Source organism: Homalodisca vitripennis, chromosome 5 (assembly GCF_021130785.1).
Source record: "Homalodisca vitripennis isolate AUS2020 chromosome 5, UT_GWSS_2.1, whole genome shotgun sequence".
NCBI lineage: Eukaryota > Metazoa > Arthropoda > Insecta > Hemiptera > Cicadellidae > Homalodisca > Homalodisca vitripennis.
Window position 1 is genome coordinate 144,192,009 of NC_060211.1, and position 15,030 is coordinate 144,207,038.

The 15,030-nt window shown below is 35.2% G+C and overlaps 2 protein-coding genes across 5 annotated transcripts in view; one reads left to right on the forward strand and one right to left on the reverse strand.

Annotated features, from left to right (window-relative positions):
* Positions 1 to 12,891, forward strand: LOC124362969 (acyl-CoA Delta-9 desaturase-like). The gene is made up of 6 exons (XM_046817889.1): positions 1 to 56; positions 3,029 to 3,261; positions 8,618 to 8,748; positions 9,342 to 9,547; positions 10,789 to 10,974; positions 12,080 to 12,891. The coding sequence occupies exons 2-6, from the start codon at positions 3,033 to 3,035 to the stop codon at positions 12,387 to 12,389; spliced, it is 1,062 nt and encodes a 353-aa protein (XP_046673845.1). The 5' UTR covers positions 1 to 56; positions 3,029 to 3,032; the 3' UTR covers positions 12,390 to 12,891.
* The window catches only part of LOC124362966 (transmembrane protease serine 9-like), an 18,895-nt gene continuing 15,406 nt past the window's right edge, over positions 11,542 to 15,030 (reverse strand). For 2 of the 4 annotated variants that reach the window (XM_046817886.1, XM_046817885.1), the window contains 2 exons: positions 13,566 to 13,918; positions 11,542 to 12,383 (listed from right to left, as the gene is read on the reverse strand). In XM_046817886.1, the coding sequence (XP_046673842.1) occupies positions 13,594 to 13,918 (325 nt within the window). In that variant the 3' untranslated portion in view covers positions 11,542 to 12,383; positions 13,566 to 13,593. Of the gene's footprint in view, positions 12,384 to 13,565; positions 14,030 to 15,030 lie in introns of those variants that run through there. The other 2 variants (XM_046817884.1, XM_046817887.1) reach the window with 2 other exon arrangements.

Here is a 15,030-nt window from a genome sequence, read left to right on the forward strand (position 1 = left end):
ACCAAATCGTCAACAAACAGTAGCCTTACAGTACCGTCGCCCTAATCTACCAGTGCGTAAGTACTACCTACGGGCACCGTAGCTCTTCGGCACGCCAGTGATTAGTAGACATGTTCTTAGAAGTGTTTGTTTTCGTTTGTGTGTGCGATGGTATTTTAGCTTTTGTTTGCCTGCGTATGCTTCGTCGTGGTCGCCTCACTCTACAACTATAACGTGTAATCTTTAGTATATCCAAGTGTTTAAATGTATTTAATATTTGAAAATCTCAGGGTTGAACGGCGTTTTTAAGAACGCAAATCTTAAATTTTTACTTTTTGACACCCATAAGTCAAAAACAATAATCTAATTTCAAAAACAGAATGATTTCATTCACCTAGTTTTGAATCTTGTTTTCGTTAATTAAACTCCTACTTGTGATTCTAATTTCTCTTCGCCTGTCAGGATATTGAAATTGAGCCTTGAGTTATCCATTACACTGTTATTTTACATTACGTGCTTAGGTCGTGAGGTAGTCGTAAAGTACCCGCAAAATTATGTTTCAATGGGTGCTTGTAACCAAAGTATTATAATTAATTTCTTTATTTTGTAATAAAAGATAGTATGTCGGTAATGTGAACGTGCTCGACTAGGATGGATGTGAAATGTATTTAGTGCAATATTAAAATTGAATACAACTGTTTCTAAGAAATTTTGTAGCGAATACGGAATCGTTAAATCATGTTACATTGACTACAGGTAGATTGTGAACCACTCATCAGTCACGAGTTTTTTGCACTACGAAGACATTTACCTCATTTTTATGGTGTGAGAAAGTGCTATTGAACAACATATCGTGATATCAAATTTATAAAACTTTATCATCCAAATTACTGAAATTTTTTAGAGCCGATTAAAATTTGATCACTTTCCGCTATCTGAAACAAAAACTTCGACTTTATTCTGTAGAAATACATTTCAGTAGATTATTTTAGAGTATTTGCCGGTTTCCTGTGGCATTTGTGAATATGCCCTCTAGAATATTATTCTGTTACATGACAGGAACTCTCCCTAGGGATGTTTTTCAATCGCAGCCACCCCGAAGATACTCCCGCAGCCCAAGATCTATACATCTTGCCCGCAGCCCGCACTGATGGCCGAGGGCGTTAGTGTCAGACCGTTCAGAAATTAGAAACACTTTTTTATCTTGTATGAACTATTATAAAAATTGTGTGTCTTGGTTTACATTACTACTTCAGCACTTAAATTATCATAAAGTTTGGTTAAAGTCACCTAATGGAATTCGGCCAAAAATTGTTAACTTGCAGAGAAAAATTTTAGAATTAAAGAGTTGTATTTAGAATTAGAATTGTATGAATGTCCTAAATAATCACTTTTAAAATCCTACTTTCTGCATGGCGAAATAAAATTCCTGGGAGGTTGTAAAAGTTATATGTTTAAAAGATACGTTTGAAAAATAAAAGAGTAATTAGAATACTAAGTTTGTAATGACTGTGTTTACAATAACTGAGATGGTACCAATGTTTTTTTGCTGTTCTGAGTAAATTATAAAAAGGTAGAAATAGTTAAGTACGTACATGAATTATAACCGAATAATATAAACATTATTTACCTTTGGTAAATACAGCTTATATTTTATGTATACCAATTAATGGCTACATACCAAGCTGGTATTCGTGATGGAAAATATAAAAATGAACGTCGACGTCAGTTGAAAGGAAAAACGTTAACTCGCGTGCATGTGCAGTACATGGTATGTATAATCCTCAATGCACGAACGGATCTTTTTATTTTATGATTTGCTAACATAAAAAACTATCCTATTAATTTGTATTTGTAAAGTTATATTTTCTTATTAAATGTTTGATTTTACTCACAGAACATTTAAAAAAAACATTGAGTATTTTCTGTTTTGGTGAGCCACAAATTAACTTTTCCCTTTATTTACATTTGTTAACATATTTTAAAGTATTTTTGTCATTTAACGTTGTATCAGGTTTGTTAATCCTGTGAATTATTTATTAAGTAGGTTCCATTGTTGACACTAAATAGCACTTTAACAGACTAGAGGTTCTCTCTTTCGGGATTTCCGTCAACTAATTCCAGGCACAAAATATACACAGGACGTCATTTGATTGATTTTACTTATACAATTTTCAAAGTTTTACTAGTAACAGTAATATATCTTCACCGTAGAAATGTGATACAGTAGAAAAAACACAGCGATACAGTGGTATACCACAGTAGAAATTTGTTCAGTAATACAAAAATATTTAATTCATTTGTAAAATATTATAATTAACAAAAATAATAAATTTTAAATATTTTATGCTATTTATTTTTAAATTTGTTTTTATAAATTAAGAGGGATGACAATTTTTTAATATAAAAATTCTTTTATAAATTGACCTTAAATGAGAAAAGGGTTTTACGTATGGCAGAAATATGTGTCCACTTTGTTTAACTAAACACTTAAAGTCAAATTTTAATTTAGCCTATTAATTATTGTTTAATTGCCACAATCTAAACATTTAAAGGACTTTATCAATACCAGTTCATTCATAATTGTATGAAAATCAGCGCATAAACCCTTTGCTAAGTACCGCAAAACATTTGGTAAATCTTAACTTAACAATACACTAATGGGTACCATTGAATGAAAGCCTAGTGTTTAACTGACTGGAAATGTACTCGCACAAGGAACGCCAGAGGAAGTATGGTGAATTAGTCCTGCCACCCTAAATTTCGTTTTACCTTATGTGTATTTTGAATCAGGATACAATTAAGTTAAATCTATGTAAACAACACATTTTGTTATTACATACTACTCCATTCTTAATAGAGTAACGAAACTGAAATAAATTCCTGAATACGTACCTGAAATGTGCATTAGAGTTGAGCACTAGGTTCTTGTTATTTAGCTACTACAACTAACACTATTCCCCAAACCTTATTTCTTTCATTAATATAGCTGGGGAAAATACTTTTTACCTAATACATTACCGCTGGGCTTAAACTATACTCTATGCAGGACGATGGTGCAACAGCTGCCACAGACTGGACCCTCCGTCCACGAAGAGCTCTTGGATATCCTGAAGGCCAATGTCGAGACTGAGAAAGAACCGAAGCCCAAGACAGAGGTTGAACCTTTCCGCCGCAAGATCGTCTGGTTCAACGCCCTCGGTTTCCTTGCCCTTCACATTGCTGCCGTGTACGGCCTCTACCTTGGCATCTTTAGGGCTCAGATCGTCACCTCTTTCTGGGGTAAGTGTTAATTATGATTTAGCATAATTAGGTCAACGTACAGTAACTGAATCTGCTAAATACATATGGTATGCTACATAAATACACAGTAAGGTTTTATAGGAACTTATCCATGTAGTCTTTGATTAGTGTTACTATTGTATTGATTACCTAAAAAGAATAATAGGCAGTGCTGACTAATACTAAATACATATTTTTCTTCAAAATATGATTTTTTTTATACTTTCATTATACTGTTTTAGTATTGTATTATGATAAACACGAAATAAATGGCTTTATAATACAAATTATAATACTATCAGTCAATTTTCCACAATGTCGTGAATAATTTTTGTAAAGTACCATTAAATTTAAAAAGATAAAAAAAGAGAATGAAGAACAAATTGGACAATGTTGTATTGTTAACCATTCACACCAGACAGACTGTATTGTTATTTTTCTCCACGTGCACCTCTTGTTCAAATGACACTTCCTTTCATTTGTTATTTTATTCTCAGTTGCATTTGTGTCCAGTGTTGCCACTAAGCGACCTTCAATGGACAAGAGTTGCTCTCTGTCGGAATTCTGATGAACTATTTCGAGGTTCGGTAGTAGAACCGTTATACACAGTACGTCATGTGATTGACTTATTGGATCAATTTTATAAAAATCTTTATAAAAGTAGTAGCAGCGTTTGATATAATTATTCTCTGATTGTAGAAACAATGTAAAATTGTATGGTACATCAAAAGTATAGAATTTCTTTACAATTTTTGTGTTGGAACCAGTTTTAGAGAGTAAAATGTGAGCAAATGTGTTTTCTTGTATATTACTCACCTTAAATGTACAATTGTCTTACGCGTAGACCAATCTTATTTTAATCTTTATCAATTCGTTGATAATATATGATAGGAAAGGTAATCTAACTATCCGTTTGCAGGTAGTATCTTCATATAAATACATATTTACGCCTCCTTCTGACTTTTACATCGTCTTAAAACGTATCGGCGAGATTGTTGACTTTCAAATCAACCCTGTTAACGGATTTTTGATCAAAGAAGCTATTGGATATTGCTATGAACATTCGTCGACGTGAAGTATCGCTAAAACAGAAACACGACTACTTTAGACAGTATTCACTTTTTATCTCGTTCTCAGGTAAATATAGGAATCCATATAAAATACAATTTCTTCAAACAAGTGAGACCTTTTACCAGTGCATTAGACTACAAAAAAAATTACTTCCAACATTTATTTGAAATTATGTTCCTCAAGCTAATAACTTGGCTATGTTAAGTTGTCAAGTGATCTTATCAACTTCATCTAATTGTTACTTGTTTGTTAATTTGTTAAAATGTCATCTAAACTGTTACTTTTGGTCTCCAACATACCGCCATATTGTTTTCCTTGCAACTGATCCCTCCTTTCCACTATTATGTGTTTCCTTCATTTATTGAAAATTCTCAAAGCCATCTAAAAATCCCTGTACCGAGGTGTGAGTCCTATTAGTGCTAATATATTTTGTTCGTCTTCTGATCACGGACAGACGACTGAGCAAAATCTGTAAAAAAATGGGTTTGGATGTTATAAAATAAGATGGGAAGAAGGACGAGAACGGACAATTTATTTGTCAATCTTACAGAAACCCAACAACATATTTTGGTGGTAGCCTTCCCTTGTTATCGAACAATTTCTATTTTTACACTTTGCATTTTCTTGCTATATATTTTTCAGTGTAACCAAAATAGGCTAAATTCAACTAAAGTTCGTCCTCTGCTAGTTACATCTCTTTTAGTTGGCGTTTTCTCTTATATCTTTAAGAGTCATTACAGACTTCGCTGAGATTGTATTCAAAATTTCAAATCGACAGCTCATGACGTTTTGTGTTCTTGAGATTTCTTGAGATAGGCAAACAGTCATACAAAAGAAATTGACACAAAAATGACGCATCTTAGAACTGATTATTTTAGAAATTAAGTTTCATCTAACATCTAAAATTGTTTTTGGACATATCTTGCTCATGATACATTCTGATGTTTTTGTTTAATTAAATTTCGTTTTATATAAAAAGAGTTTAAATAATACCAACCTACACACTGTCACTATAAAATGTTGTACGTGTCGTAATAGTTAGACGTTAAGCCAGATGTTTGAATGTCTTATGGCGTATTGAGTTGTTTACAAATTGATTATTCTACTATGTTTTTGTTACCATCATGGTTACCGATTATAACAGTGTCAAAATATTCCCTAACGTTTGAGCGAATATCCCAAACCATAAGTGAATATCGCTTGGTTAACCAAATGCTATGAAGTGGCATGCTCTATCATTGAAGTCAGTGTTTTTCATACAGAATTGAAGCTTGATAAACAATTTCAAGTTTATAGATAATTTTTTGAGTTATCGTTTGGACAGATAGACAGGTAGGCAGAAATGAAATGTTTGTAGGAGTGATAAGCTTCGCTAAAACTCAGCTAATGGGTATTAAAGGTTTAAAATTATTATATATACTTACAATTTATTCTTCTTTATTTCCATTGCTATTACATTTCTTTTTATTTTATCTATTTAAAACTATATGTTTAAATTGTTTACTAAAGTTCTTATATGTAACTAACGTAAGAGTCAAAAAAGGTAGTATTGAACAAATAGCTTTTTTGACAAGTTTTATTTTCCACCTCAAAACTACTTCCTACATTTGCATTGTCTTCCTATCATTTATTCTGTGCAAATATTCATATTTGATTTTTATATGTTCAATTATATTCGAAGACTATTTAGAGGAAAGTTGCTTGAATTAATAATTTTGTATAAAATCAACACAGTATCGATTAATGTGAGATTGGCGCCATGTGGTGGTTACGTTCAACTAGGACAACCCGTGTTTTGACGAGTTAGGGAGCGATAGTGAGTAATAGTCAATTTTGTCACCACTTTCAATAATACATTCAATGATAAATTCTTCACTATTTTTAATTCCATGTGTCACAGTGCTTTGTAATTACTCCTTGTTTATGTATTAGGCTACTCAACCATGTTAACAAGAGATCGGGTTGCAAGTAAGAGTTTAAACTATTTTACTAACTGGCCAAGGGCAAAGTTCCTGTTTTATAGTAGTTGTCTAGGAACTGAGAGTTATTAGGCATTGTAAACCACACAATTTAGATTTTTGTGAAATTTATGAAAGAAGATAGGAATTGTTCGCGCCAATTTTGGTTGGTGTCGATATTTGAATGGTTTTCGTTTCTTAATCACATATTTAACTTGGCACAGTTAAAATTAACAACTGTAAGCTAACGGAATATAATAATGAAAATCGTTATTTTCAGCCAGGTAGTTGGTATGATTGTCTGGCGGTGACTTAACTCTTATTTGTCAAGAGGTTGGATTTAAGCATGTCCAACCAAACATTTAAGAATTTGGAGAAAGGTTATTATCCAATAGATATAATTCTTCTGGTGGCCTCCTATTCGACCCCACCTAAATTAGTGCGGCTGTCGATCAATTAGGAGAAATTATCAAACTATTTTACGAAAAAATAGTTTGTGTTTATTTCTACAGAAACTTAGTAGCTAATCTCAAGTGCACAACACTGAGCGAATGTAGCTAGCAGAACGTTTCACACTTAGGTGATGACGTCACATCAAGGTAATGCACACACCTCACTTTGGGAGTATAGTTCCTTAACTCAGTCGGGACTGGAGTCATATTCAATATAGCAATGCTCCATATTTGTAACTTTGGTCATTAGATCAATTAAGCAACTCTCGCAACTATATTGATATAGTACATATGTTCTGCATGCATGTATGACGGGTACTTTGGGACGAACATTTTTCTTGCAATGGTGTCGAGTGTTGCATCATTTCCATTCAGTAACTGATATATATATATATATATATATTCAACACGATAGGATACTTTCTTCTTCATCGATTAATAATAAGTATAATATTATTTATTGCGTAAACAGTTTTACATTTTGTATTGCAAAGGAAAGAATACTATAAATACCTGTAATAATGAAATTACACAAATTAAGGTTAAATTACGGGCATATACATTGGGGCGTGCATGTGATATAGTTTATAGGTATGTTAATTGTCGGCTTAATAAAAATTTGTCCAAGATTTCATTGGTTGATGAAATAAAATATGTATTAATAAAAATGCAAACAACAATTAGTGGAAAAAACATCATATAATAAGTTGTTCTTTAATCCTCTAAGTTGCTTCTGGTATTAATAGTTTTATGATTTGTTCTGGTACTATTGTAATACCAAAACCACCTTTTTATACCAATTATGTTATTTTTTTACTTTAGTCTGCTTGATACTTGCTATACTAGTGATAACGATTGTTAGTCGTATCAGATTACAAAGTGCTGCATAACATAATTAATTGCCAGCCACAGCTCTACTGGCGCAGTGACAGGACAGAGTTGTTGCAGACCTGGCGTGCTCACCCTTGGCAGCGGGCGCCATCTTGGTTCGGTATGGTCCTCGCGGCCGGATACGCTCACTGACATAGAAAATATGCTTTTTTTTAATAATACGATTTCAACTGTTCAAGACATTGCTTCCTAATATAGGACATGATCTATACATTAGAATCTTAGACAGTGGATGTTTAATGACAAATACTGATTTCCCAACAGTTTTATGTTGAAACAATAAGGATATATAATCGTAGTAGTTGCCTAGACAGATGTAAAATTAAGTTTGTTTTGTTGGCAGTACTTTTCGTGATGGTGGCGGCGGGCGAAGGAGTCACCTTAGAAGCTCACAGACTGTACTCACACAAAGCATTCAAAAGCCAAGCCGATGTTCAGGCTGGCTCTGGTGCTCGTACAGACTATGGCTGGGCAGTTGTAACATTAAGTTTGTAATGTTGGTAGTAATTTTCCTGATGATTGCGGCGGGCCAAGGAGTCACCATGGGAGCTCATAGACTGTACTCACACAAAGCATTCAAAGCTAAACCGATGCTCAGGCTGGCTCTGGTGCTCGTACAGACTATGGCTGGGCAGTTGTAACATTAAGTTTGTAATGTTGGTAGTAATTTTCCTGATGATTGCGGCGGGCCAAGGAGTCACCATGGGAGCTCATAGACTGTACTCACACAAAGCATTCAAAGCTAAACCGATGCTCAGGCTGGCTCTGGTGCTCGTACCGACTATGGCTGGGCAGTTGTAACATTAAGTTTGTAATGTTGGTATTAATTTTCCTGATGATTGCGGCGGGCCAAGGAGTCACCATGGGAGCTCATAGACTGTACTCACACAAAGCATTCAAAGCTAAACCGATGCTCAGGCTGGCTCTGGTGCTCGTACAGACTATGGCTGGGCAGTTGTAACATTAAGTTTGTAATGTTGGTAGTAATTTTCCTGATGATTGCGGCGGGCCAAGGAGTCACCATGGGAGCTCATAGACTGTACTCACACAAAGCATTCAAAGCTAAACCGATGCTCAGGCTGGCTCTGGTGCTCCTACAGACTATGGCTGGACAGGTAAATAACTTTATTTAGTAAAATACTAAACATTTTATTCTGAATTTACGTTATATTCATAGCTGTATTGATTCTACACTTCACTTCATTTTCAAAAAATTCTTAAATAAAATTTACCACTGATTTTCCAATGGACCTTATTACTATTTGTTTACTTGTCTTTCTTTACATATATCGTATATCGCTTTAAGTGTAAAACTGACTATGTTAATAATGGAAGTTATATTTTTATGTTATAGTTCCATCGTAATATTTTTAAATATTTTCAAAGTATTGTAATTAATTTACAATAAATTTCTTTCAAAATTAAACGACACATGAAAACGTTTGAAAGACCTTAACCCAAAACAATTACTATTTGCGAGATTTTCTATTTAATTTGTACCTGGAGAGATATCTGTGCTTCTGCAGTTCCTAAAACATTCTAAAGGTATAAAGCATCCCTGTTCTTTTCTTATTAACTCAACTCAAAGCCTGAGATGGCTCATTTCTGAAAGAAAAACTGCAGGCCTATTGGAAAACGTCAACAAACAACACTGAGCCTTAACAGAAATAAGTTACGTAGTTTTCTCATCAGACGCTATGTTTGTCAGAACTGCTTGTACATCTGGGTGCGCGACCACCGACAACACCACAAGTACAGTGACACCGACGCCGACCCCCACAACGCCAACAGGGGCTTCTTCTTCTCCCACATCGGATGGCTCATGAGCCGCAAGCATCCCGAAGTGATCGCCAAGGGCAAGAACATCGACATGTCCGACTTAGAGGCTGACCCCTTCGTCATGTTTCAGAAGAAGTAAGCGTCCTTAATGCAGCGTGTGTATATTTTATTAGTGATTTAATAGTTAATCTTAGAATAGTTGTTATTTTCATTTCATTGAGTTTTGATGTGATGCACTCACAGAAAAGATAGTGAAAGTAGAACAGAACAGAATTCTGGACATCGTTCACAGTACAATCTGACGGCCATATCTAGAGACTACGACTCCAACGAAATCGACTCTAGCGCCTCAATAACGAATTTTGTTGTCTAATCCTTATTATAAACCTCAGTGAGGTGTTCGACTTGTGTGGTATCTTAATGACATGAGCTTTAAATTCAACTTATTATCATGTTAAAACAGTTTCTATCTTAAATTTAAAGACTAAGTTTTACTTGAATAATGTTTATATAGATTACCACACACTTTTTCCGTATTGGTTCTCTCTAGTAAAAAAACACCCAGGATCTTCTTTTATCTTCTAAAGCCTCCTTTCCGGCATTATTCTACAGAACTTTTACTTGCTAACATTTAAGATTGTTTAATACGAATGTTAAGTTTATTGTAGTTCCTGTTCACCTTCCTCGTAGTGCAGCTGAATCTGGTACTGGAATCTGACGCTGTCACAGACTTGACTCTTGGTATCTGGGTATCTGGAGTCTTGTTCTTCTGAAGAGATTTAAAAAATGTGGATGACGTAAAAGCTGAAAGCGAACTTTTACATCGTTTTGACATCAGAGACACTAGCAAGGACGTAGCCAACGAGGGGATCCAAGGGAGTACCCCTCCTCTAAAGTTTCAATTATTTTTAGTTACTTTTTTAGGAAACGATTATTATTATTTAAATAGTTCAGTATTACTGACATGTACTGCTGAGAGATCGTTCTCAACATTTAAACGGGTCCAGAACTGTTTAAGGAACATAAATGGGAATGAGTAATTGAGTGCACTTGCATTACTTTCAGTCCACTATGGAAAAATTTCAATCGTCTTGACCCCACCCCAAAAATTTTATTCCTGGCTACTTTCTTAATACCTACACTACAAAATATAGTTTAATCTAGGTGAAGAGGTATTCTCATTGGCTCAGGCACTGCAGAGGAAGGACAACTGGGGCTAAAACCAACATTCACATTGAATCTACCCTTCCTACCGTGGCCACGTTATTGTTTAGTAATTACAATAATAATGTTGGTTTCTTATCCAGAACAATTAGATGGATACTCTGCATCCGCCCTGCATGTTTATTCCGACTAACTATAGTTGTATCGTCCAGGTATTACAAGACTCTCTACGTGATCCTATCATTGACATTCCCTCTGCTGGTCCCCTACTGGCTCTGGGGAGAGGATATCTTCGTCTCCTTCATGTACACGTACGTGACTCGGACAATTGTCAGTCTGAACATCACATGGCTCGTCAACAGTGCAGCCCACAAGTACGGGAACAAGCCATACACCAGGTGAGACTTTATCATTGCATGTGTTAGGTTCAGAGCCTGAGCTTTATAAAAGTGTGATTTTAGTTGTTGTGCAAAATCAAAAGATATAAAAATCTATAAACCATAACGTAAGACGAAAGAAATGAGTGTATATTTGCCATTTTTTTTCAAGCGCCCATAACACCACCCATGCATGAGTACCCTAACTCCTTGCTATTCCATGCGTTCCTGTGAGAATGCTTCATATATACAATACATTACAATATGTCTTCGTATTAATGTATACTTTACTCCTAAGCATTAGTAGAACATTATTTAGTGAATGAATATATAAAAAATTGATACTTTTGAATATGATAATATGATATTGGAAGCTCACTTTAATAATGTAGTGTATACGTCACAAAATATTCCAAAACCGGTAAATTTCATAATTTTATCGTTGCACATAAATTTTTAAGAAGTTTCTATTGTTTCTCTGATAAAACTACTTAAATACATAAAGCTACGTAAATTTATTACAAAATCGACTTTTAATAAATGTAGTCTATGTCTTGTAGAATATGTGTACAAATATAAAAACAATCATAGAAAACAAACACAAATTTAATATTCAATTTAAAGAAAATAAATTAATAACGAGCTATGTTGCAAAGCAGAAAACGTCTATTTCTTTTCTTTTAATCACTCTTCCTTTTATGTACTCCTTACAAATCTCCAACTCTTCTCCTTTGTCCACTGGAGTTACACTTCTCTCATCTATATCTCCTCCTTTGCCCAATCTTCATTTCTTCTTGTAGTTACTCTTCTCTTCATCTATATCTTCTCCTTTACCCACTCTTCATTTCTTCTTATGATTACACTGCTCTACATCTTTATCTTCTCCTTTACCCGCTCTTCCTTTTCATATCACTACACTTCTTCGTCTGTTTCTTATCTACTTCCGCTTACCTCCAATAATATTTTCTTCACTCGTACTTCACACTTTCCCCGTTCAGTTTTGTTCTGCAGATTTCTTCCTATTTGCAACACAAATCACATGATCACGGACGGCACCTTGTACCCATCACTTACGTAGGAACTACAGTTTCAATCGCATGCCATGACAATGTATTGCACTGTGCAGTGACATAGTGCCCGTGGAGTGTGAGCTGGTATCGATGTTCGGTATGGGCGAGGGCTGGCACAACTACCACCACACGTTCCCCTGGGACTACAAGGCGGCGGAGTTGGGGCAGAGGTACAACATGACCACATCTCTCCTGGATCTGTTTGCGCGCTGGGGATGGGCGTACGACCTGAGGGCGGCGACCCCTGCCATGGTGCAGCACCGGGTACTCCGGCGCGGTGACGGTTCTCACCCCCTGGCAGCGGCCAAGCCCGACACACCAGACCAACCCCCCGCACGGGATGTCCTCAGGAGACCTGGGCTGTAGGAGGACAAAATACAACTTTAAGTATTCTGAAGACTAATGTTCAATTCTTCCAGGCATTTTGTATGGAATTCATGTGATATTATTATTAATTTCTTTGGTTGAAGTTTGTTTTTGACGAAGGAAGAACTGTGAAGGAATCAGGATTTTACCGAAAATTTGCCATCGTTCAGTAACGTTTCGAGATCTGCAATCTGATCTCTTCCTCAGGTGAATAACTAATCCAACACATTTGGTTCAAATAAACAAATCATACCAAAGCTTGTGACATGCTTAGTCACAACAACTCAATGGAAACCAACTTTAAAATATACCCGTAATAAACACAACACGACTTATTAAACCTGAACTACGGAATTTTTTGTGTTACTAAACGATGACAAATATTAGGAAAACTATGTCATTCCTTCATTATTAAGTTGTCAAGTATTGGTCTCATGTTTTGCTTGTAAAGTTTTGGCTTTAAAAGTGTATATGGTATTTTTAATATAACTTTTAAACAATCCAACGATTTTTATTTTCCTTTTACGAAACATGTTGTACCTTTAAAACAACTTTCTTAAACTAACTAAGTGATATCGTAAAAGAACATCTTTAGGAACTAAGTTGGTATAAGGGAGTACATAATTTTTGTAAAATCATTTGCTTTCCTATATCACTAAAATGAGTGAACATTCTTTTACTTTACTATATTAAGAATAACTGATTTCAAAAGTGAAAATTGTATAGAACCCAATACTTAGACTACTAGTAACTAATATTACATTAAAATTTAAAACCATACAAGATTTGTAATTTCTATAAATTTAATAGTAATATTACATGACAAATAACCGAGTGTAAAAACATACACACTCACACCGTTGTATTCCTCTTCCCATTTAAAGCGGAATTTCTGGTTTTAATCAAAGAAAGGTTAATGTTATAAAATGACTTAAGATTTACTGTACAATTTTAAACACTAACATTGTCATAAAGTCATATTGTCACTAAACCTCATAAACTAGAATGAAATGTTAATAAATATCTTTTACGGAATATTCTCTTAAATGGATTATATAAGAAGGGATACAAATTGTATCAGAATCTAATTTTAGTATGTATACTATTAGTGGATTAAATACAAAAACCTGACTAAGGTTGAGAATATGAGAATTAGTTCTAAGCATTTCTTCTAACCTTATGCGATACCAGCTGCTGTGCAAGTCTACGTCTGACTTAACGCATGGGAATAGACGTTATTCCTGTTGGTCGAGGATTGGTCCCACCGAGAATGGTACTGGTTTCCGTAGGGATACCCCGGATTCCTGCCGGAAGAGAACTGGTTCTGCTGGGGATATAGTGGGTTCTTGTACTGGTCTCCTCGAGTGTAGAGCTGGTAGCTGCTGGAAGGGTAGGAGGGGTTCTTGTTCGGTTTGAGGAATCCGAGTCCCTGAAGGAAGACCTCCAGAGGGGTGAGTGGCCTTTGAGGAGTCGGGACGCCAGTAGGCCCAGTGCCACCAACAACAGAGCCGCCCCCAGCACCACTGGAACTGTCAGGGGCGATCAGGGAATGCAGGATACTCAGCAGCCCTTGCAGGAAGGAGGGTTTCACCACTGGGGTTGAATTGGTGAAGGACCCACCGCTACCGGGACCGGGCTCACTAATGTTGTCCAAGAACACAGTGATGAATCATAACGTGCCAACACATTCACATGACGCGTGCGTACCAACAACTTGCATTAAGAGTTTCAGTGGGTCGATATGTTAGTTAAGCTGTTAAAACACTTAAAGCCTCCTATCAAGAGCCGACTGCACTGGCGGCCATCTTGGTTGTAGCCCCATAAGAACAATGTTAAACCTCATTCATTTTTATGACCTTAATTTTAGTCATATAATTTCGGAAGAAGCCTCATTTTGAGGGGATAATTAATATGCATCCAAATGCTTTTCAATTTCTTCGATGTTTTTATTGGGTTACATAGAAACAAATTGAAATTTTTTTGTAATTCATCTTTTACGAAGTCCAAAATTACACACTTAACAAAAAAACTAAAAAGTGTTTGGGTGTGAATTAATTAAATCTTTAAAATGAAACATCTTCTGAAAAGCCTCAATTAAAAATAAATGAGGTATAATATTGTTTTTACGGGGAAAAGTAATGGTCGTTTCACAACAACTGGATCATTGATAAAGAACTGGATATTCCATTGCAATAATAAACTTTGAACGTAAAGTAGCTAATCTATTGCTCTTCAATCCTGTGAATATCATTCAAAGTACTTGCCATCTCTTATCTCATAAAGCAGCAGTAAGGAGCCGATATTGAGAATGACGGGGAAAAAGATAATGCGACGTTATCTCTAACCGGCATATTTCTAATAGCAACAAAGTCTACTGGCTAGAATAATCACGAGGATCTGGTTCTTTAGCAATAATCAATGATAACAGCAATGTATTCATAAGCATGCAATGATCAATGAAAACCTTAATTGGTTCTACATCGAATGTTTACCTTAAAAGTTGAAAATATTGACACCTCTGTGTATCCTATCTAAATACTGTGTGTCTTAGCATCTTTGTTCTTTACTCATACATAGAGAAAACCAATCTACCTTTTAACCTAACTTTATTCAAACATCCATTAAGACGTAGAAATAACCC

What these genes read in the sequence shown, in the direction of transcription:
- LOC124362969 (XM_046817889.1), top strand. Translation starts at nt 3,033, where the DNA reads ATGGTGCAACAGCTGCCACAGACTGGACCCTCCGTCCACGAAGAGCTC. An exon ending in GATCGTCACCTCTTTCTGGG is followed by an intron (nt 3,262 to 8,617) that starts GTAAGTGTTAAT and finishes TAATGTTGGTAG; the next exon opens with TAATTTTCCTGATGATTGCG. An exon ending in TTCGTCATGTTTCAGAAGAA is followed by an intron (nt 9,548 to 10,788) that starts GTAAGCGTCCTT and finishes TGTATCGTCCAG; the next exon opens with GTATTACAAGACTCTCTACG.